General features: G+C 31.8%; 5 protein-coding genes and 1 non-coding gene across 7 annotated transcripts; 4 read left to right on the forward strand and 2 right to left on the reverse strand.

Annotated features, from left to right (window-relative positions):
- Positions 1 to 59: 59 nt before the first annotated feature.
- LOC113851445 (mitotic spindle checkpoint protein MAD2) lies at positions 60 to 1484 on the reverse strand. Of its 2 annotated transcripts, XM_027481931.1 has the most exons (7): positions 1412 to 1484; positions 1267 to 1282; positions 1018 to 1148; positions 668 to 788; positions 455 to 558; positions 208 to 329; positions 60 to 116 (listed from the first exon to the last, which is right to left on the reverse strand). In XM_027481931.1, the coding sequence occupies exons 1-7, from the start codon at positions 1482 to 1484 to the stop codon at positions 60 to 62; spliced, it is 624 nt and encodes a 207-aa protein (XP_027337732.1). The 2 variants fall into 2 exon arrangements, with proteins under 2 accessions (XP_027337732.1, XP_027337733.1); XM_027481932.1 differs by lacking the exon at positions 1267 to 1282 and having other exon boundaries at positions 1018 to 1153; positions 1413 to 1484.
- Positions 1485 to 3401: 1917 nt separating this feature from the next.
- Positions 3402 to 4446, reverse strand: LOC113850569. The gene is made up of 3 exons (XM_027481152.1): positions 4316 to 4446; positions 3987 to 4075; positions 3402 to 3636 (listed from the first exon to the last, which is right to left on the reverse strand). Exons 1-3 carry the CDS (start codon positions 4343 to 4345, stop codon positions 3489 to 3491), a joined length of 267 nt encoding a protein of 88 aa, XP_027336953.1. The 5' UTR covers positions 4346 to 4446; the 3' UTR covers positions 3402 to 3488.
- Positions 4447 to 5207: 761 nt separating this feature from the next.
- On the forward strand, positions 5208 to 5281 carry TRNAV-AAC. The gene has a single exon. It is a non-coding gene; the product is annotated as a tRNA-Val (tRNA).
- A 1952-nt stretch (positions 5282 to 7233) lies between these two features.
- Positions 7234 to 9901, forward strand: LOC113851533 (glyceraldehyde-3-phosphate dehydrogenase, cytosolic). The gene is made up of 12 exons (XM_027482042.1): positions 7234 to 7356; positions 7444 to 7476; positions 7574 to 7674; positions 7799 to 7914; positions 8037 to 8136; positions 8328 to 8474; positions 8558 to 8618; positions 8722 to 8819; positions 8947 to 9089; positions 9204 to 9287; positions 9413 to 9502; positions 9594 to 9901. Exons 1-12 carry the CDS (start codon positions 7353 to 7355, stop codon positions 9637 to 9639), a joined length of 1023 nt encoding a protein of 340 aa, XP_027337843.1. The 5' UTR covers positions 7234 to 7352; the 3' UTR covers positions 9640 to 9901.
- A 3801-nt stretch (positions 9902 to 13702) lies between these two features.
- Positions 13703 to 16422, forward strand: LOC113848945 (E3 ubiquitin-protein ligase MIB1-like). Its single transcript, XM_027478391.1, has 2 exons — positions 13703 to 14389; positions 15127 to 16422. The coding sequence occupies exons 1-2, from the start codon at positions 13703 to 13705 to the stop codon at positions 16420 to 16422; spliced, it is 1983 nt and encodes a 660-aa protein (XP_027334192.1).
- A 1310-nt stretch (positions 16423 to 17732) lies between these two features.
- On the forward strand, positions 17733 to 20352 carry LOC113848947 (lysine histidine transporter 2). Its single transcript, XM_027478394.1, has 7 exons — positions 17733 to 17902; positions 18259 to 18642; positions 18992 to 19385; positions 19662 to 19767; positions 19877 to 19968; positions 20094 to 20162; positions 20254 to 20352. The coding sequence occupies exons 1-7, from the start codon at positions 17733 to 17735 to the stop codon at positions 20350 to 20352; spliced, it is 1314 nt and encodes a 437-aa protein (XP_027334195.1).
- Positions 20353 to 22719: the final 2367 nt, after the last annotated feature.

Genomic DNA, 22719 nt, shown 5'->3' on the forward strand with positions numbered 1-22719 from the left:
CTCAAGACCCGAAGAAAAATGACAGAATTTGAACAAAATATCCAGGCACAGGGCTGGTTCTACTCCTCATCCCATTCGTCATTCTTGTATGATACAAGTGTGTCAACCTTATGAATCTGCAAAGCCAAAACAAGATATTAGCATTAGCCAAATTAATCAACCTATGTCATTCAGATAAATGACCAAATTGCAAAACCAAAATTCCACCTTAGTATCGAATGAATGCAATTTCACCATTTGCGGATTTGCAATTAGTTTTGGATCACTCTCAATCCAAGTGAATGGAACTGCCACATCTTTGTCAGTATACGCTAAAACATCAAAAACGCCTGAAACAAGATAGCTAGGTTCAGTTGGGAGATAAAATAAAAATGAAATGAAGAAGAATATGAAAAATCAATGCACATGGCCTGGCAACTCTCTCATGATAATTGGTGAAACACTCGGTTCTTACAAGGTTCATCCAGGCATGGCAAATAGGTGATACTTGAAGCAATCTGCCTCATAATTGCTTGTATCTCTCTCATGATTTCCTTGTCACTCTTTTCCCTCGAGACACTGAAAAAAAACCAACAAATAATAAATAATGAAATGCATAATAAACTAAGGGAGAAATTTTGCAAGGAAAATAACTTCGACTGGGATGTAGTTATACCAAGTTACTCACCCCTGCTCAACAACCTCACTGTCAGTTTCAATGCTGAAGTTCCACCTCTCAAGAACCTCACTGGTAGCCTTGCTCATTATAACAAGAACCACCCTCTGCAACTTGCCAGCTTCAAGCCATTCTTTCCAATATTCAAAGATCATACAGCACTATGGTTAACAATGATATCACAACTGAACTACTACAACTACTACTTACTCTCAAGTAAAAATTAATCATAAGAAAGAAAGATTTAAATTCAAAATCATTTTTTAAAATGAACTTTTTAATACTCCCATTATTTTATACCTGATGGATGTTAAGAAATGATAAAGAGCACCACAAAGAAACAAATTAGGAGTGTTAGTTACCAGAGAGCTGAGCAGTTAAATTGGCTATGAAAGATTTAACACCCTCATCTTCAGTAAGCAACAGGGGGAGGCCATATTTCTTCACCTTCACAAAGCTTTCTTCTGGATACACTCCACGGTTGTAAAGAATGCTGATCAAATTCCCAAGTTAAATACTTGTTAATACCAAAAGATTTTAAGCCACATAATTGAAATGTGAAAAATAATGCCCATTTTATTTTCTTAAAATTGAAGAACACGGGATCAAACCTGTTGGCAGCATATCCTGAATTGAAAAGATCACAAAACAAAAAAATAAAAATCAGACATAAGTTCGTAATTGAAAATTACCCAAATATGCAAAAATGAAAGAAATAACAGAAAAAGGGAACCATGAAAAGAGGCAAGTGAATACCGAAGAACTCGCTAACGATTGCTGCGGAACCACGAAGAGTGATTATGTCTTTCGCAACTGTTCTTGCAGCCATGCCCTTTCTTCTGTTACGTATACACACTCAAGGGCTAGTCTAATTAATTTCCAATGGAATGAACCAAAGAACGTTCACAAGTGTAGATTTTGAAATGGGTGGAATTTTTTTCCTACAATGAGGCAAAATGGGAACGCCTTTTTCAGTTATCGAATCACTAGAACAGTGAGCAAAATGAACTGGTTTGAAAAGGGGGAAAAGATGAGAATAAATTAGGGATTCGTAGTGGAAAGAAACTTGCAGAGAAAGCACCGTAACGGCTAGTTTTGATTTTCTTTTTTTTTCGTTTTTATTGGGCCTTTCTTGGTCAATGATTTATATGGCAACGTCAATAATATTTTAAATTTGCGCATTTAACGGTCAAATGAAGGAATTGCCTTTTGCAATTCCCATTAATTTAGTGCACATTATGCATATCAGGGGGCATAGTTTTGTTTTAATTAATTATAAAATTTAACTTTACAATACATCAAATTCAAATAAGACACTTATCTTCAAAATATTTTGTGTGTGTATTATAAAAGGATTGTTTGGGAAGGAGATTTTCAATGGGAGAAGAAAAAAGTGCAAAATTTATATTTTAAATAAATATATTAATAATATGTTTATTATCATAAATTATATGTAATTTTTTTAATTTGAAATTTAAAAATATATCCCTCTTCCCATCCAAAATTTTTTTCTCAAACATACTCTAAAAATATAAAAAATAATAAACCAACCAAGCTATTTTTTAAGCCCATTTTTTGTTATTTTTCTGTCACCCCAATCTCTTATGCAGAAATATAAATGAAAGGGATAATGAAGGTGGAATTAGTAAGTTAATTTTTACTTTTAATCTTAATTTATTTTATTCTTTTATTTATTTATTTGGCTTCAGTTTATTTTTTTTATTTAAATAGTCTTGACTATTAAAAATATGATTTCCTTTTGTCACCCTCATTATTGAAAAATTGAACCAAATTTAAAAAAAAAAGAGTAAACAATTAAACTAAAATAAAGTTCAAGAACTAAATTATTAACTTCCAACCTAGTGGTTTGGTTTTAAGAGTGGGTATTTATAAAAAAAAATAAAATTATGACAATCAAATTAGTAAATGATGATTATTTAGAGTATGTTTGATTTCTCTTTTAAAAAGATTTTTCTATTTTTATTTCTAAATATAATATAAATTTATACTATATTTAGAAAAAAAATTTAAAAAAATAGAAATCAAACATACCCTAATCTCTAGCTTCTTTCTTATATCTTTAGTAACAAAACAACAATAATAGAAAAATTGAAGATAAGTATCTGATTTGAATTTGATCTTTTTATACATGACTGTGAAAGCATAATCCCACATAAAGTGGAGCTCATTGGTGATTGATATCATTGGCACATTATAATTTATAAGAATATATCTGTGATCCACTTTATCCTAAATAATTGCCTACTCAATAGATAATATTTGATAAAAGCACAAAAAATTGGATCAAGTTTTGATTCACCTTCTATAATATTGCTTTCATTAGAAATTTGATCTTACTTGTTCAATGACTAATTGGTACATTTGATTTTCAGGCTTAGCAGGTATGTTAGCTACTAATGGTTTGAATCTAAATGTGCTGCAAGCTTCAGTGATCTTCATCATATGCACTATGATCTTCTCCTATTGTTCTCAAAGGTGCGAAAATTTTGGGATACAACAGGTGATCATTTAACCCAATCTTTGTATCCTTAGTAATTTCTTGTTTAATATTTTATTAATGAATTCTCAATTAAAATAAAAAAGGGTTGAAACTAATCATTTGACGAACAATGCATGAAAATTTAAATAACAGCATCGAATAATAGAACTTTATTATTAGGGAAATTCAATGTCATCCATCGACAAAGTACAAATCAAAATATGTATATGAAAAATCAAATTCCTTTGTCCTACTTCTCAATTCATAACACCGGAGAGCCAAAACTTAAAACCCATGAATCAAATTTCTTAGACAAAAAGTTAGGCACTTGTTTTAATTTGGATCAGAGAAGAAGTTGTTGATGGATGGCATGATCTGAGGGGTCTTGTTGCGAACATACTTCCTCAGGCTATGTTGTGAATATTTCTCTCCCTCTGCAAAATTCTCAAGAATTCCTGCAGCTCTGTGCTCTTTGGTTACCCTGAGAGCATAATCAAATTCAAAAATTATAGATCAGAAAAGAGTTCCAAAAGAAGCAAATTACACAACGGCAAACATGAATCCAACATGTTCTTTATTTCTAAACATACACTAAATTATTTTTAAGGCAACAAAATATTGCTATGCATAATATAGGGAATAGATCAAAAGAAAAATAACAAGTTTTCAAAGATTATGATTCAATTCTGCATAGCTGCATGTCTAACGATTCCTTGAAGGCATCACATTGGCCGATGATTGTATTTTGACAGAGGAAACATTGGATCTGAACAATGAAAAATCAAAAGAAACCCAAATCAACAACAAAAGATGATGATGAAAGACCCAAACCTGACTTCAGGATTTGTGGTTATATTCCTAACAAGTTGCATACCGCAGATCCCAATAGCCACGCCAACAGAAGCAAAAAGAGGGTATACCTGTTCACATTACAAGAACCAAAACAAAACCCGTTTAGATATCATTACATCACATTCACACATGTATTTGGAAACCCCTATAAACATGTATCTATCGCAAAAGTTGCAAATAATAAATGTACATCGATGGCTATTTAAACGTGAATTCAAACACAATAAAATATATAAAATCATAAATAAACAAAGAAACAAATTCATACTAGTATATACTATGTACACATATAAGAAAAATGGAAGTACCTCAGGTTTCAACCATCTGTTGGTGGCCATTTTGAGAACTGAGAGAGAACAGAACAAAAGAGAGAGAGAGAGAGAGAGAGAGAGAGAGGTAAGAGATATGCTCCGCCTCCAAGGAAACTTGTGAAACAAGAAGGATGCGGAGCAAGACTTGACAACAAATGAGGAATGTGAGGGTGGTTTTATATGTATAATGTGATAAAAAATATAACGGGGTTAGTGAAAGAACCCGAGAAATTCGAGAAGCATGTGTGTACCAAATGCAAAGAATAGGTCAGCAACGTGTTATAGCAGCCTATTTTAATTACATGTGTGAATGAATGAAGAATGAATGGTGGGTTTCCTATTTTCTTGGCTTTCAATTTGGACCTTTCCTGTTTTTGAGTCTTCTTAACTTTTTCAAGTTTTTGTTTTAGTATGTGCCTAATTGTTGCCTTTCCTTTCGCCAAAGTGGCACTTGCTTTTGAAGAATAAGTTTTGTTAATTTTTCCAAAGGCATCACATAGAGCATTTTAAATATGCGTGAAGACCAAGGTTGTAGAATCCAACTTGAACAGCCTGTATCTGCCTATGACCATCAAACAACCGGTATAAAATGTTGGGCAATGTATATTTAAATGCTCCCATGATAGGAAAATTTATTAGGTGTGTTGGGAACAGTGTCAAAATTCTATAATTTACAAGAAAAAGAATACACATATGTCCCTACGAGACCAAGATCATATAGTCTTAGAAAAAGTCTTTTATAACAAATATGATAAAAGAAAATATTATATATTTTAATAAATATTTTTGTTTATTTATCCCTTAAAATAGATTTAAACGTGAAAAATAAAACATTATCAATCGCTTGTGCCGTTTAAGTTGAAAGAAGTTTATAAATCTAACACAAAAAGGTGTCGTGGTGTAGTTGGTTATCACGTTAGTCTAACACACTGAAGGTCTCCGGTTCGAGTCCGGGCGACGCCATGTTGGCTTTTATGTTTTTCTGTTTTTTAATTTTTTAATGTTTTTTGTCAAACTAAACAGATTTTAGACCCTTTACTGTTTGGGTCTTCTATCTCACTATTTTTTTTAGGGTCCAAATCATCGTTCGACCTTCTGGATGTTTTCAATTTTGTTTCAACACTTTGTTGGTTCCTTCGAATATAATAATAAAACAACCCATCATTGATGAAGTGAGGGATGCAATACCATTTTTTTTAATACAATAATTAACATTTATTAAAAATGATAAAAAGTTGTATATAATTTATTCTTGATTTAATAATTATCTCTCTCCTATATTTTAATAATTAACAATATGTTGGTAACATTTTTTCATGAGTAAAAGAGATTATTGGTTGACTTTGCTTTCTATTTTATGATTGATCTAGAAAGCTATTTTTATTGACATAAAGTTCACAGCACGGTGCTCCTCTTATAGTATACAATATAAAAGAACTAATGATGGCATTGAATTTGATCCTTGCAACGTGTGATTATTGATTAACAGAACGTGAAGATTGATGTCATTGATCACGCTCAAGTCTCACAATTTCATGCAAAATGACACGAAATAGGTGAATACAATACAATGGACTCAACTAAACAAATAATTATAAATTGAAACATACATACAAACAATGTAATTAAGGGCTTTAGTATTTAGTTGTTTTAAATTTTATTTATAACATAAGGTTGGATTATAAACTAATGCTTTCGATCATATTTTTAATTATCAGTTAGAAATTCCCAGTAGAAAATAGAAAATCACACTAGCTCAAGGTTAATAAAAAATGCTTAAGGTCAAAAAGATAATCAATTAAAAACTTGACTAGTCTCAGCACATAAACGGCTCAAAACCCGAATATTCCATGTTCCAATTAATATTCCCGGTCCCCCAAACGTTAACAAAGATGCTTTTAGAATATTTATTAATTATTTAAGCGTGTTTTTTTTAATGCATCTCAAAAGAGATACATACAATAAAGAATTAATTAAAAAATGCGTTTTTTTTATTGAAAATTGTAATATTCAATATCATTAAATAAAAATTAATTATATGTTTATCATATATTTTAAAATACGTCATAATTATGGTTTCAGCTTAAGGATTACGTAGTCTTGAATTTGACTAACTTAAATGAAATTGTCTCAAATAAAAAATACAAGTGGTCTATAATAATTTATTTAAAATAAAATACATTTTAATAAAATTATAAAAAGAGTTTTTTTTTTTTTAATAAAATGTAATTTTTAATTTTTTAACTGATTTCTAAATACACTTGTCACCGTATTTCTTGTACAAATTGTTGTTAAAATAATAAAACATTAAAAAGTTTAACTTGAGTAATATTTTTTTGTGAAAAATTTATTCCAAAGATTGATAATATTTAATTCAATTATTAAAATTTATTAAAATATATTATAATATACATTAAATGATTGACATCACATTTAGTGAAAATATTACTATAAAAAGTATTTTTTTTCAAAAACACATGCTATGAAATTAAAAATAGAAACTTTTTATTAAAAATAAAAAAAATATTATTTGAAAATTATAAAAATATTTAATACATATTTTACAGATTTAACAAACTATATTTAATAATTTTTTTTTATACACATACTAACAAAAATTGATAAAATATTTTAAATATATTTTTAAATTTCTGACGAAGACGTTGAAAAGTGAAAACAATCCCCATCAAGGTCGAAAATCATGTAATGAATTGTCTTAAATTTGTCTTTGACATACAAGGGAACTCTAGATGCTACTACCAATGTAACGCCTCATCTCACCCAATGTTTAACCCTTTTGACAAATCAGGGGTAACCCTTGGTTTTCATTTCCCTATGTAAATCAGCGGCTGCGGCTCCAAGCTCCGTTCTCTTTTTCTCCAAGCAGGACTGTCACGAACCCTCACGTGACTAACACCACATTTTCTTCATACACACACCCTTTTAAATAGCACTGGTTAACCCATGTTTTTCTCACCAAATTGTTCTCTAATTCACTTCTAATCTCATTCTCACACAAACACTCTCTACTGCTATGGGTATTCTTCTCTTCTTTCCCATCTTCATTATTCTCTCAACACCTCTCAATCTATCATTTTCTAACGCTTTTCTTCTTCTTTGACCAGCATCAGACAAGAAGATTAGGATCGGCATCAACGGTAACCGTTTTTCTTTCATTTTACTTACAATGTTTTTTTTTTGTGTGTCTGTTTTTGTTTGTACTGGGATTTTTTTTGTTAACACGATTGTATACAGGATTTGGAAGGATTGGCCGTTTGGTGGCTAGAGTTGCCCTTCAAAGAAATGATGTTGAACTCGTTGCCATTAACGATCCTTTCATCACCACTGATTACATGGTAAAGTTTTATGCTTTGACACTATGCTTAAAGTGAAAAAAAATTACAACTTTGCGTTTGGGGTAGTAGTTTTTGCTAACGAATGAGCGTATTTGTTTGTTTTGAACTGTGATTTCTCTGGCAGACATACATGTTCAAGTACGACAGTGTTCATGGACAGTGGAAGCATTTTGATGTTAAGGTGAAGGATTCTAAGACCCTTCTCTTTGGTGAGAAGCCCGTCACTGTTTTTGGAATTAGGTAAGACTAAAAGTTTATTTCTTGTGTTTGAATCTATGGTTTGTGATTGTAGGACACTAGTGGTGCATGTTCTTTCTTGCCTAATTCGTTGACTTCGTTGCTCTTATGCTTGTGAACGTTAGGAACCCTGAGGAGATTCCATGGGGTGAAGCTGGTGCTGATTTTGTTGTTGAGTCAACTGGTGTGTTCACTGACAAGGATAAGGCTGCTGCTCACTTGAAGGTTCGATTCGATCTCTTATTATCAATGCTTCTATTGATTATTTAGTTGTGAAATATAGATTGTGTCTTTTGGTTATTACCTGGTGTTTGTTTTTCTTTTAAATACTAATAAATTTTCTCTTCAATTAAGTCAGAACATATGTCTAGGATGATTGTTTAGTAATTTGAAATGGGTTTTGGTGTTGTGATCAGGGTGGTGCCAAGAAGGTTGTGATTTCTGCCCCAAGTAAGGATGCACCCATGTTTGTTGTTGGTGTTAACGAGAAGGAATACAAACCAGAGCTTAACATTGTTTCCAATGCTAGTTGCACTACCAATTGCCTTGCTCCCCTCGCCAAGGTGTTTTATTTGATGCATACCCTGCGTGAAATTAATTGGTGCTTCTATCTGTATTTTAAATTATGCATCTTAACTTTGCACAGGTTATCAATGACCGATTTGGAATTGTGGAGGGTCTTATGACCACTGTTCACGCCATCACAGGTTTTCCATTTAGTTATATTGTTATTTTTTATCCATGATCTTTTTTTAATTCATTTTGAGATGAAGATGGTATTCATTATCTGCTTTTTCGGTGATGAATCAGCTACTCAGAAGACTGTTGATGGTCCATCAAGCAAGGACTGGAGGGGTGGAAGAGCTGCTTCCTTCAATATCATTCCAAGTAGCACTGGAGCTGCTAAGGTACTTGTTAATTGTTATATATATATATATATAATTTGATACACATTTGGTTCGATGGGGTAAATTTTTGTTCTAAAGTTTTTGTTGTTTCTCACCTTTGAATGTTATTTGTATTTGGGATAAACAGGCCGTAGGAAAAGTTCTTCCAGCACTGAATGGTAAATTGACTGGAATGTCTTTCCGAGTTCCTACTGTGGATGTTTCAGTTGTCGATCTCACTGTGAGGTTGGAGAAGAAGGCAACCTATGAGCAGATCAAAGCTGCTATCAAGTAAGTTTGGAACTTTTGTGAAAGTCTTTGAAGTTTTAAGTCCTTTACATGTGGCAAATTGAATAGTGTTTTCCTTCTAACCCAACCTATTTGTATTGTAATGACAAAATGCAGGGAGGAATCAGAAGGAAGTTTGAAGGGGATTTTGGGTTACATTGAAGAAGATGTGGTGTCTACTGACTTTGTTGGTGATAGCAGGTAATGCTGAATTGTGAAGCAACGTTGGTTATTATTTATTAATTATTGAAAAATAAACCGTCTTGATCAATTTTTGGTGGGTCTTTCAATCTAATTAACATGTTGGATGTTGCTTTCGTATGCAGGTCTAGCATATTTGATGCCAAGGCCGGAATTTCTTTGAATGAAAACTTTGCAAAACTTGTTTCTTGGTATGACAACGAATGGGGTTACAGGTATTGCAATTCACCTTAATTTCTCAAGTCATAATCAGGCCTTGATGATTGATTTAAGTGGTAATAATACATTTATTTGTTTGTTTTGCAGTTCCCGTGTGATTGATTTGATTGCCCACATGGCATCTGTGGCTTAAGAGTTGACTCTGAGCTTGGATTGCATCGTTACATCGTTCTGAGTTTTGTCTTTAATCAAAAAGTTCAGTTTAGTGTGAATTCGGAATAAACACTTGCATTGCTGTGAGTGGTATCATTGAAACAAAAGTTCCAATATTTTTATTTACATTTTTTCAAGTTTACTAGAACGATCTTAGGTTTTTCCTCCTCTTGTTCAAAGGACGGATGAGTCTTATGTTTCATTATCATAATCATCTCAATATAAGCCAAATACTTTGTTTTCCATGTCCTTGGGACCAACCTCTAATTCTTCTTTCTTTTCGTTAAGTTTTTGAACTACTAAAATGTGACACCAAAAATGACCTGTGTAAGTGAAATATATTGTTAGAATGCGGACATAGAAAATATAAAAATAGGTGAAAAATAGATATAAAATATATGAAGTGTGTACGTTATTGTGGCATGTGTGAGCATACCAAAATGACTATTATTTTAGAAATAAACAGAATTGCTAATATATATTGAGGTAATTTGCTAAATTTGTAATATAATTCCATTTTTGTGTTTTAGAGGGGTGCAGCCCAACAAGAAGAAGCTAAAAACTACACTAAAACAATGAAGTGGCCACAAAAAAAGTAGGCTAGTTATTTTTCTAATCAATAAATATAGGCTAGTTGTGAGTTTGCTCTTTCCTTAATCCGAATCGTAGATGGGTCATAGAGGTTTGGTGTCAGGCCCGTTGTCAAAACGAAAATGTGTAAAAACCAAGTCCTTCGAAACACAACCAGCAAATGACAAAATAAAAGCCCTAAACCCTAAACCCTTTGATCCGATACCATTTTGTTCCTATTCCTACATCATCATGGTTCCGTTACCTTAAAACATGATTTATTCAACGTATTTTGTAGAAAATGATTCTATATTGTTTGGGTGAATAGTGTTTTAGGATTTAAACATCGAGCTTTCGGTCTAACACAGGCGACAGAATAACCCGTAACAAATTAAGAAAACGTATTTTAATTACAAAATTTGTCATACATAGTTGTTTAAGACTTGTTGCATTATTTGATGTTATGATTATATGGCGGTGGCACATGGTCTAATATGATTAGAGAAGAGATAGAAATAAAAAATGGTGATCGAATGGTGTAGATGTAGCAGGTGAAATAAAGATGCAGAGACACATAGAAGGAGTCAAACCCCACATTGCTCCTCGGTTCCTTCGCCAGAGTCACCTTCCATGTGAAAAGAGTTATAATGCTGTTCAACTTGGGATGATTCACAATTTTTAATATTTTTATTGAAAAAGAAGAAATTCAATTTTAATTTATATTTAATGTAATTAATATTTCAATTTGATAGTCATTTAAAGTTTATTCGTGTTTTTAAAAACTATAAAATGACGCTTTTAATATTTTTATTGGGTTAAAACAAATAAACCTTGAATAGAAACTAAAGTAAATGATATATGTTTTTAATGATTGAAAACGCGCTTATCTATTTTCCAATCAAAGTTTAAAGTTGATTTGTGATAAGCATTTTTAAAAACTATTTGTTATTAATAATTTATTTTTTAAAAATTTGCATGATATTAAATAAAACAACTAAAAAAAGAATGCATGACCCAAACTCAGCTAAAAATACACGAAATTTAATTTCCAAAATCAACCCAATCGCAATTAATTTGGGGTCACCACAAATGATCAAATTAAGAGCTTGGTATGTGTTTTGAATGCAGCTATATTCAGCTCACACATGATATTGAAACCGCTAGTTAAATATTTGTGTTCACGTGTATATATGCATGTGCCATAATACATAATTAATTCCCTTTTCCTTTCTCACTTAACACAGCCATGTAACTTGTTTTTCTTGCATGTAATTGTCAGAGACCGTTTGAAGCTGTGTACTTCAGCAATTTATAATCCTTAAAAATCCAGGTATCAGGCTTTTCGTATACATTGAAAGCTTAACAAATGCATAATAATGCATGTTAGCAGAGAGGTACACGTGATTCTGATGCTAGTGTGACAAACATGACAAGATTTGTGTTCTTTAACCGTTTTTGGCTAATATAGATATTCAACAAGATGTAAACTCTCATATTAATCATTAAAATTGTATGTACCAAATTTTTTCATCCCTAACTTTAAAAAGTGCATTCACATTATCTGTCAGCTTTAATGAAAAAAAAAAATGACAAAAAAGACTTAAGTAAATCATACATGTTAAATTAAGTAGTGAACTTTTAGTAGAATAATTTGACTTGCATTTCATGTAAGGATGATTTTAACTGGCTACTGAATTATTTGGAAAGGTTCTAAGATCTCATAAGAAAGTTTAAATAATGAATATTTGTTAACATGGAACAATGTTAGAATATATTTTTTAATTTTTATCATCGATTAAAATTTATTATTAATTTAAAAATAATAAAGTAAAATTTATATAATTTTTAATAAATTTTAGTTAATAATATGAAACGTGTTATAAAAAATGTTAGAGAATATATTATTAATATTATTCGTATAAGTGATATATACTTTTTTTAAACTTTGTATTAAACTTTGTAATATTAATAAAAAAAATTTAAAAATTATAAAAAATGCGTATGTTTTATTTTTTATTTTGAAATTAAAAGTATATTATTAGTGTTCTTTTTCCATACGATGTACGTGTGTGACGACTGCATGGTCATTGCGAGGGGGAAAACAATTAAAGTCACTCATTATAATAAAGAACTGAAAATTGTGCAAAAGTAAACGGGTGAAATTATTGATTATTACTATTGCTTCATGCCACATGAATCCCATTTACACCATCAAGAAGATGGTGAAAGTCGCTTTCCTTATTACATTAGGTCATTTATATATTTATAAGACTAGTTTTCATTTTTTAATAATAAAATAAATATATACTCATTTTAATACATTTTTTTTCTCTCTCCATTTTATCCATCAACAAGAGTGAAACAATGCTATGGAAAATTTGTAATTTTAAAGTTTAATTTTGGTATAATAGTTAGTATAATACTATAAAAATTTACCATTTTTACTTATAACATAATTTATAATTAAATAACAATGTAAAAATATATTTAAATTAAATTCATAATTTTAATGTATATTATATTTTTATGATAAATTAACATTGCATGTTAAACTTAAATACTTACATTATTTAGTAATATTTTATTAAATATAAAATTAATTATTTTAATAATTAATTATTTTATTATTTTTAATTATGTATATTAAATTTTATATCAATTTAAATATTTATAAATATGTTATTTAAAGTTTGATATTTATTTATATTTTAAAAACACATTATCCTTTAAAATAAAATAATATGATAAATTACCTTATACTTTTATAAAATTAATATATTCAATAAAAAATTTAAATTTAATTAATTATATTTCGTATGGAAATCTATTAAATTATAAAAAATTAATACTAGTTTTAATGAGTCTTATATATAGATATATGCATGCATATATATATATATATATATATTATCTAAATTAAATTAAAATGGAATAAACTTGTAAAACATTTTAAATTAACATTAGTGTCAAAAGAACTCTTTTTTTTTTTCTTTTTTTTTCCATTTTATAACTCTCCTTACTTTACAAAGAAGATAAATCCACACATGAATGGGCAAATATTACCTCTTACAGTATGACAATGGTGATTAAATAAATGTCCTGGCCGTATGCTCACGGATCAGAGAATCTTAATCTTTCTATGCTTTCTTTTCAACCTTTTTCCCAACCCATTGTTAGAAACGTCGTCCTCAGAAATCTAGTCAACTCATCATCTATCATCATACGCTCTGTCACACCCTTTCTTTTTTCTCTCATTTATTTATTATTTTATATAAATAGATAAGTTTATCATAAATTTATAACGTATAATTTATTCATCTTTTATTTAGTATAAAAAGGAGAACTTTACACTGTCAATCTCACACCATGATTTTTCACACTTGTGCAAATAAAGAGAAAAAAAGAAGCTTTGAATCCAATAGAATTAGCATCAGAAAAACGACATATCCAAAGAAGGTACAGTTGCAATTGCAATGGCTCCTTCGTGCTTTCCACTTCGTTGGGAGAGCACAGGGGAACAATGGTGGTATGCATCACCTATTGACTGGGCCTCTGCAAATGGGTACTACGATCTGGTGGTGGAGCTTCTTCACCTTGACACCAATCTACTAATTAAGCTAACTTCCCTTCGAAGAATTCGGCGCCTCGAAACCGTGTGGGATGACGTGGCACAGTTCGGAGAGGTCGCGAAATGTCGGTCGCAGGTTGCAAGGAATCTGATGATGGAGTGCGAGACAGGACCAGGACACAACTCTCTCATTCGAGCTGGCTATGGTGGGTGGCTTCTCTACACTGCTGCTTCAGCTGGTGACGTGGATTTTGTGCGAGAATTGTTGGGGAGATACCCTTCATTGGTGTTTGGAGAAGGGGAGTATGGAGTTACTGATATACTTTATGCTGCTGCAAGGAGCCATAGTTGTGAGGTGTTTAAGGTTTTGCTTGATTCTGCTTTGTCTCCGAGAGAGTGCGAGAGTGGTGGAGCACAAGTAGAAGAGGTTTTCAAGAGGGATATGGTGAATAGGGCCATTCATGCTGCTGCTAGAGGAGGGAACTGGGAGATGCTGAAGCAGCTTGTTGGAAGTGCTTCTGGCGTTTTGGGCTATAGAGATGCTCAAGGATTCACTGTTTTGCATACAGCTGCTGGCAGAGGTCAGGTTCAGGTGAGGACAGCTTTTTTGTATTAGCCTCAAATTGGAATGGATATTGTAAAATGTTTAGTTCTTTGTGTTGTCATTTATCAATACCAGGAAATACATGTAGAAAAAGTAAATAACTAGATAAAACAAATATTTTTTTATTAATTAGTTAACTTATGTGCATCAATATTTTGAAAATTTTCTTAATTTAATTGTTTTGTCTAAATTGTCACATGAGGAAAATAACTTCATAGTAGGCGACCTAATGAAATTAATGTATTGTATTAAAATGTATCAACTTTTTATTTAACGTTTATAAATAAAATATAGTTAGTTTATCTAGGATTTAGTTATTTACTCTGTGAGGTAACTTGGACAAACCCTCATCTAATTTATCTAAAAATTAATGTGCATAAGTTGATTTTAACTTATGAGTAACTTTGATTCATTTTAAATTCTTCTCTTTTTTGGGTCTCCTACAAGTACTTTTTGAAAAGTTAGTCAAAATTTAGCCTAAATCAATCAGTCTTAAATGTAAGATACTGAGTACACTGTTCGAACAATATCACGCACATTTGGTTGAATTCATGTTACATTTTGCCCTCATGCTTTATGGTGATTGGCGTGTCCTTTGGCACCTGACTGCAGGCACAAAAAAATCAGTGTTAATGTTGAGTGTTCAATTGTTAATCCTACTGAAATTCAATATCTTTGAACCTGCATTTTCACTGCCCCTTATTTTGATCATTTTGATTTTACAGGTGGTGAGAAATCTACTTGCATCAGTTGATATAATAAACTTGACAGATGCTCAAGGGAACACGGCACTACATGTAGCTTCTTACAGGGGTCACTTACCCGTGGTAGATATTCTGGTTCTTGCATCTCCTTCGGTAGCACTGTTGACAAATCACTATGGAGATACTTTTCTTCATATGGCAGTGGCTGGTTTCAGAAGTCCTGGTTTCAGTAGACTGGACAAGCACACTGAGCTCATGAAGCAATTGGTAAGTGGAAAGATTGTGAACATGCAGAACATAATCAATGTCAAGAACAATGATGGAAGAACAGCTCTTCATGTGTCTCTGATTGACAATATTCAATTTGAGCTTGTGGAAATGTTGATGTCTGTGCCGTCAATTGATTTGAACATTTGTGATGCTGAAGGGATGACCCCTTTGGATATTTTGAAGCAAAGACCAAAATCAGCATCTTCTGATATTTTAATCAAACGTATGATTTCGGCTGGAGGGATCTCTAATTGTAAAGATGCTATGACAGGAAATACCCTTTTCACTCATCACAAAACTAATGTCATTGGAGGTAGTCCTGGGACTTCATTTAGAATACCAGATGCAGAGATATTCTTGTACACTGGCATTGAGAATTCATCAGATGCAAACTATGATCAAGCAAGTGTGGAATCATATTCATGCTCAAATGAACTAGGCAATTTTGATTCCGCCAATTCCCCATGTAACAAGAAGTCTAATCCTGTCAATCATGCTACAAGCCGCTTAAAGTTTCTTCTCAGGTGGCCTAGGAGAAGAGAGACAAAAGCAGCTACCTCAGAATTGGAAGATGATGATTGTGTTGATCCTTTGAGTTCAAGTACCAACTATGAAGAATTTCCAATCTCATTACGGGAAAGATACTCACAATCATGCTCCCTTCCAAACAACAAAAGAACACAATCTATGAGAACTTCTCTTCCAAGTCCATCCTCCAAGATGAAATTCACCACAGGCCTAATGCATGGTGTTATTCAGCTAAAACCACAATTTGCACATTCAAGTCCTAGTCCTTTTCAAGATTTATCTGTGGCTTCTCTATCTTCCATAAATAAACAAAAGGGTGTTGATGTAATGGGACCCTCTTGCTCCAATAGATCAATAGATGATGGCACACTTCTATTGAACTACAAACAGTGCTCCTTCAATAAGAAATTGATGAATCGGTATTTTTCTTTTGGAGCACAAGGCTTGGCTGTTGAAGATTCAAATAGTTGCACAAAATCAAATGGGAGTTACAAGCGTTTCGGTTCTTTAGTTGCCTAACTGTTGTGATCAATTTGGGGAGAGCATGAAAATAATATAGATTATTACTTATCTTGTAATGACAAGTTTGTAAAAGCTACTGCAAAATATTTACACAGATAATAATATTTGCAATGTTAAACGTATCGTAGAAATACAAACGCCAAATCCAAATTCGAGCTGCAATTCCAATTGATCCTTGTTTTGCTTTATCATCAGACGCATGCTATTTTTAAGCTGTGACATGTTCATATCAAATGATTTTTAATGAAATCGTCTCTAATATCCTCATAATTTTCTCACATAACCTGCTAAAGTGCTAATATTGATTTTAATCCCGGGCCTGCAACAACATTCACCGAGACATATTTTCTCATTCAGCAATGCTAAAAATTAAGAATGAAACTAAACGAATTCAAAGTTAACAAATCAAGTCTGCATAACCATTCGAGTTGCCGTTGTCGTACACCAATTTATTAAAGAAACATCTATTATACTTTTATATTATTATATAACAATTTTTTTTTTCCACAAAAGTCTTATTACGTAGATATACTTAAAATTAACCTCAAGTTTATGCTAATAAAACTGTAAAAAAGAAAAACGACTGCTATATACGTTCTTAACATGAGTGTCATTATTAGAAAAACTTAAAATTGATATTATGTTTTATTTAAAATCAAATTGTATGTGACACGGTATATATACATATATATATATATAATTTTTTTTTTACTTTTTTACATATACATATTCTAAAAGTACATCCCACTAACAAAAAAAAACATAAAAATGTTCTATTTTAATGGTTCGAAAAATATTTTTCTTCACATATCACATGACCAACATTAAAACAATAAAATGTTAGGTGTAAATCAATGGCTAGAAATCTGCCATTAAGGGGCTCCAGAAAATTTGGTACAAGAGGATCCGTTTTGCATTTTTCTGGCACATAAAAAGAAATGTTATGAAGTGGCACATTATAAAACGTTACATTTTCTTAACTCCACTAACTGCATGTTTATTTGACAGCAGCATAACTGGTTTCCTATTGAAACCGGACTTTCCATTGAAGGAAACAACTTTAAAAGAAGATGTTAGATACCGAAAATTTGGGTGGTAGTCCGAGAGATTCCACCGAGAAAGTATCTCACACCAAGAAAGTAGTACGTGCCAATAACCAGACACGACATTCTTAGTATACAAAGAACTTCAGCTTTTCTAATTATACCCATTCCTCTCTTCTCCTCATACATACATATATTATTATTAGTCCTTTACAAACACTGTGAAGTAACAAGCAAGGAAAATCTGTGGTCAGGGGCACAACAATGGGTCAAGAAGACAGTGATAATGCAGCCAAGCAAAAGGCCATTGATGATTGGCTTCCTATTACTGCTACCAGAAATGCCAAATGGTGGTATTCAGCGTACCATAATCTCACGGCCATGGTTGGTGCTGGTGTCCTCAGCCTTCCTTATGCCATGTCAAATATGGGTTGGTTAGTACACACTATAATATATAACATTACTAAGGGTGTGTTTATATTTACATTGAAAAGGCAATGGTTGATTCAACTCAGAATTTACAGCTAGTGATGTTGAATAAATGTGTATTTATAGGAAAAATTGTTGAGTAATCTGGGAATATGTAATCTGGATCACTCATATTACATACATGTTATCACATAAGTGTTCGGATCACATGATCCGACCCATAGAATTTTTTTTTTTGGTATTTATAGGCATTTAAATGCGAATTCAAACATGTTAGTAACCTATGGTCTTTTTCCTTATAAAAGAATACATATATGCATGGATCTGATTACTAATTCATTGCATTTGATTAAAATAATAGGGGTCCCGGCGTTGTGGTGCTGATCTTGTCATGGATCATCACCTTGTACACGCTGTGGCAAATGGTTGAGATGCATGAAATGGTGCCTGGGAAGAGATTCGATAGGTATCATGAGTTGGGTCAGCATGCATTTGGAGAGAAGCTGGGTCTTTGGATCGTGGTTCCTCAACAGATTGTTGTTGAAGTTGGCACGTGCATTGTCTATATGGTCACTGGTGGCAAATCATTGAAGAAAGTTCATGATACCCTTTGTCCTAGTTGCAAAGATATCAAGACCACATATTGGATCATGATCTTTGCTTCTGTTAACTTCGTTCTTTCCCAATGCCCCGACTTCAATTCCATCTCTTTCGTCTCTTTCTGTGCAGCTGCGATGTCTTTGACGTAATTAAACTTCTCTACCTTCTATTTTGGTCCTTAATTGGTGGATAAGCTTCTACATAAATATTTATAGAAAAAAATTAAAGTTAAATACGAAAGTTTATATATATATATATATTTTAACTTTTGATTTTTTAAAAAATAAGTTCTTTTAGATTATTTTAATATTTTTAAAAAATAATTATAACTTTTATAAATTTTTTAACTCATTTTAATAAACTTTTCGTATTAACAAGTCTATAGCTCTCTCATATCTTTTTAATTCATACCAATTAGTTTCACAATAAAATGATATAAACCTCTTGTGCCACAAAAGCTTATTGAATAATAACTTAATGAATTGTTTAAACAGTTACTCAACCATTGCATGGGTTGCTTCTGTAAAGAAAGGTGTTACACCAGATGTGAGCTATAGCTCAAGAGCCCACAGCACCGCTGATGCTGTGTTCAACTTCCTTAGTGCCTTGGGAGACGTAGCATTTGCTTATGCAGGTCACAATGTGGTTCTAGAAATTCAAGCAACAATGCCTTCAACCCCCGAGGTTCCTTCCAAGGAACCCATGTGGAGAGGAGTTATTTTGGCATACATAGGAGTTGCTTACTGCTACTTCCCTGTTGCCTTCATTGGATACTACATGTTTGGAAAAGCAGTTGATGATAACGTCCTTATCACACTACAACGCCCTGCTTGGCTCATTGCTGCTGCTAACTTGTTTGTCCTTATCCACGTTATTGGAGGCTACCAAGTGAGCTTCTTTCACTCGCTGTAATTGATCTCAGTTTTGGTAAACTTCTGGAGAAGTATTCGTAAGAAAAGAAAATCAATATAAAAATTGAATATATCATATTTTATAAGTTAAAAATAATTTATTTTCTCAAATTTTAAAGAAGTTAAATGAAAAATCTTTTTTCAAAAAATATAAAAGCATTAAGTTATTTTAATCATGAGAGAAATTTTATTTATTTTTTATTATTTATTTTTTAGAAATTTATCATCATTATGATTATTTTCTACACAACAGGTATTTGCCATGCCAGTGTTTGATATGATAGAAACCTACTTTGTTAAGACCTTAAATTTTCCACCCTCTCGTGCACTCAGAGTAACAGCTCGCATTGTATTTCTTGGTATGTGATTACTCGTGACGGACAATTTTCTTCTTCTTCTTTTGAGTGGCTAGATCGCTATCTTTGTCAATTGGTTTATAATTAACTTTTTTTAATACTGTTTTTGTAGCATTGACAATGTTTATAGCAATATGCATCCCATTCTTTGGTTCTCTTCTTGGATTCCTTGGAGGCTTTGCATTTGCCCCAACAACATACTTTGTAAGCAAAACACATACTCTGTGTTTTCCTCTTAACTCTTATATGTTAATGAACATACATCACTGATCATAAATATTATCAATACAACGTACATTCTTAATCATCTTACTATATCTCATTTGCAGCTACCCTGTGTCATGTGGCTTAGGCTCAAAAAGCCCAAGAGATTTGGTTTGTCGTGGACGATCAACTGGGTATGTTAATTGTCATTTTGAGTAACCTTCTTTTCAATTTAGCAAATAACTGATGCTTCAGCTAATTTTCTTTTCCATACTTAAATTTCAGATATGCATCATTATTGGGGTACTGTTGATGACTTTATCTCCAATTGGTGCTATGAGGAATATCATCGTATCAGCAAAAGACTACAAGTTCTTCTCGTAAATTGCTGATGCATGTTGATAAATGAAGCCAAATAACAAGAAAGTGTTGGGTTGAACTCTCAACTATGTGTCCAAAAGTCCAAATTTTCAAGCTCATTTTCTACACACTTAATTGAGGGGAGTGAGAAGTCAGTGGAGTGGGTGAGGGAAGTCCATTTTCGCAGCCTAGTGTGAGCATTTTCGGTGAGAGGCATCAAAAAGAGAGAAGGGAAGTGAGGGAAGAAAAGAAGCTCCAGACCAGCTGCTTCATTTTTCTGATATCCAATTAGTTCACCGTTGGATCGGGCTGAAAATTTTACAGAAGATTCGTAACATGGTTCTCTTTGTTCTGACCGTTCGGATTGTCAATTAGAGGTCTGAAGTTGGAGATACTATCTTCGCACAGAAGCCCTGTTTTTGGTGACTCTGCACAGACCAGCTGCTGAGAAATTGTTATTTCTCCTTAGTTAACCGTTGGATTGAGCTGAAACTTTGACATTAGTTCCCAGACGTATATTTCTTCATTCTGACCGCTGGGATCGTCGATTAGAGGTTTTGGCTGAGAGAAATCGTGTATGAACAGCAGCTCTATTTTGTGAGATTTTCTCTCTTTGGTTAGGCTTTATTGCTTGGTTGTATTAGCTGGTTGTTTGCACGAATTTGTGCAGTATTTTGAGACTCTCTTGTAACCTCATTTGATTATAGTGGAGCTTGATTGACTGGCTTGAGCCCGTGGGTTTTTACTTCTCACATTGAGAGGGTTTTCCCACGTAAATAATTCTCTGTGTCCTTGTGTTTGTTGCTGCCATTTGTTATTGTTGTTGTTCCTCACAGGTTCTTACAAGTTTGGGGAATTGTTTCCGCTGCTCACTTTAGATAATTGTGTTCTTGTGTTTGGTTTTTCCCAACAGAAAGCACCTGCATACAGCGTACATAGATTATAGATAAGTTTCCTATTATTTGCAAAAGTGGTGTAAATAGTGTTAGAAATATTAGTTGAAATAGTTAAGAGTTAGTAAGTTAAGGATAGAATATTTAGTTAGTCTCTTCTTATACAAAAATTAAATAGTAGTTTTTAAGTTTATCCCCTTCTTTTACTTAAATAACAACCCACTTTATATTTACCTTGTATTATTTTTTATTTAATAATATAAAATTAGTTTCTATCAAATTTTCTTCAATCTCGTTTTCTTTGAGTTCTACCATGTTTCTCAACAAGAACAGAGTTATCTCTATTAAACTTTCGAACTAACTAGTTTGTTGGCACTAGGAATCATATTAATAATATGTTATTGTGACATCTAAAGACTTGAGTTGATCTTTGCATAAACCGAAGTGGCAGAGCTTGCAATCTTCGGGAGGAGATTGATATCCATCGGTACACGTGGAGATTTAATAACTTGGGATAACTTTTTTTTAATTAAATATGGAGGAAACTTTTTCATATACACAACATTATTTAACAGTTTAAAGTAATTATAAAAAACTAAAATAATTTAAAAATTAACATACTAAGTTTACTATGTATTCTGTAAAAATCAATCTACACATATGATAGTTAATTTTATACATTTTTCAGTAATTTTTTTATCTATTCACTCATTAACTGAAATGATTGTTGTAGACATGTAGATTTTATCCCTTCTCGAAATAATTACAAGTAAAAACTATATTGTGAAATGTGTAAGGTGAATATTATAATTCCCACAATTCCTTTATATATTAATCATTTAGCTTAGATTTAAGTCTTAATTATTTTTTATTTTTTTACAAATATTTAATTTCTTTTAAAAAAGTAACATTTTTTATAATTAAAAAAATGCATTTTTCCAAACTCGACAATTCCAAAATTTCTTCATTTTTATATTTTTAAAATTAAAAACGACAAGAAAAGACAACGTTACATGTTAATGTTCCATTACTCGGATGTATGTAACAAGAACACTGATAAGAATGTTCAACTTTACACTTTGCATGCCTAAGTTACAACTCATTGTAACATCGAATTATGTGAATGTATTTTTTATTTAAAAGAATATAATTTTGAACAATAGTCAGCAAAATCGTTTTAATTTTAAATGATACAAAACCGTTCATGTAAGTGTATTCATTTTCCAATTAGCTAATGTTAATGGCATTAATAAATAATTAATTTAAGCGGTATATGTCTTTTTTATTATTATTAAAACCTCAAATTTAAGTTCTGTGAATGAAAAATGTACAAGCATATTGTAGATATTTTTAATTTAAACATTTTTTTCAATGTGTATTTCATCTTTTAATATGAATCAACCAGCACGATTATTTGTATATATGCACACATATTTAAGATGTATATTTAACTAGGAATGATTATAGACAGTTCAAATTAAAGTTAATCAAAATAGTT

This window comes from Abrus precatorius, unplaced genomic scaffold (assembly GCF_003935025.1).
Source record: "Abrus precatorius isolate BTA unplaced genomic scaffold, Abrus_2018 Scaffold9, whole genome shotgun sequence".
In the NCBI taxonomy this organism is placed as follows: Eukaryota; Viridiplantae; Streptophyta; class Magnoliopsida; order Fabales; family Fabaceae; genus Abrus; species Abrus precatorius.

Coding starts and splice junctions, on each gene's coding strand:
- LOC113851445 (XM_027481931.1), bottom strand. CDS start 1,484: ATGGCTGCAAGAACAGTTGCGAAAGACATAATCACTCTTCGTGGTTCC. Junction 559..667: donor AGTGAGGTTGTTGAGCAGGG/GTGAGTAACTTG, acceptor GTTTTTTTTCAG/TGTCTCGAGGGAAAAGAGTG. Junction 117..207: donor TGCATTCATTCGATACTAAG/GTGGAATTTTGG, acceptor TTGGCTTTGCAG/ATTCATAAGGTTGACACACT.
- LOC113850569 (XM_027481152.1), bottom strand. CDS start 4,345: ATGGCCACCAACAGATGGTTGAAACCTGAG. Junction 4,076..4,315: donor ACAGATGGTTGAAACCTGAG/GTACTTCCATTT, acceptor TAATGTGAACAG/GTATACCCTCTTTTTGCTTC. Junction 3,637..3,986: donor ACCACAAATCCTGAAGTCAG/GTTTGGGTCTTT, acceptor TTATGCTCTCAG/GGTAACCAAAGAGCACAGAG.
- LOC113851533 (XM_027482042.1), top strand. Junction 8,137..8,327: donor AGGCTGCTGCTCACTTGAAG/GTTCGATTCGAT, acceptor TGTTGTGATCAG/GGTGGTGCCAAGAAGGTTGT. Junction 8,820..8,946: donor GTAGCACTGGAGCTGCTAAG/GTACTTGTTAAT, acceptor TGGGATAAACAG/GCCGTAGGAAAAGTTCTTCC.
- LOC113848945 (XM_027478391.1), top strand. CDS start 13,703: ATGGCTCCTTCGTGCTTTCCACTTCGTTGGGAGAGCACAGGGGAACAA. Junction 14,390..15,126: donor CTGGCAGAGGTCAGGTTCAG/GTGAGGACAGCT, acceptor TTGATTTTACAG/GTGGTGAGAAATCTACTTGC.
- LOC113848947 (XM_027478394.1), top strand. CDS start 17,733: ATGGGTCAAGAAGACAGTGATAATGCAGCCAAGCAAAAGGCCATTGAT. Junction 19,386..19,661: donor ACGTTATTGGAGGCTACCAA/GTGAGCTTCTTT, acceptor TCTACACAACAG/GTATTTGCCATGCCAGTGTT. Junction 19,969..20,093: donor TTGCCCCAACAACATACTTT/GTAAGCAAAACA, acceptor TCTCATTTGCAG/CTACCCTGTGTCATGTGGCT.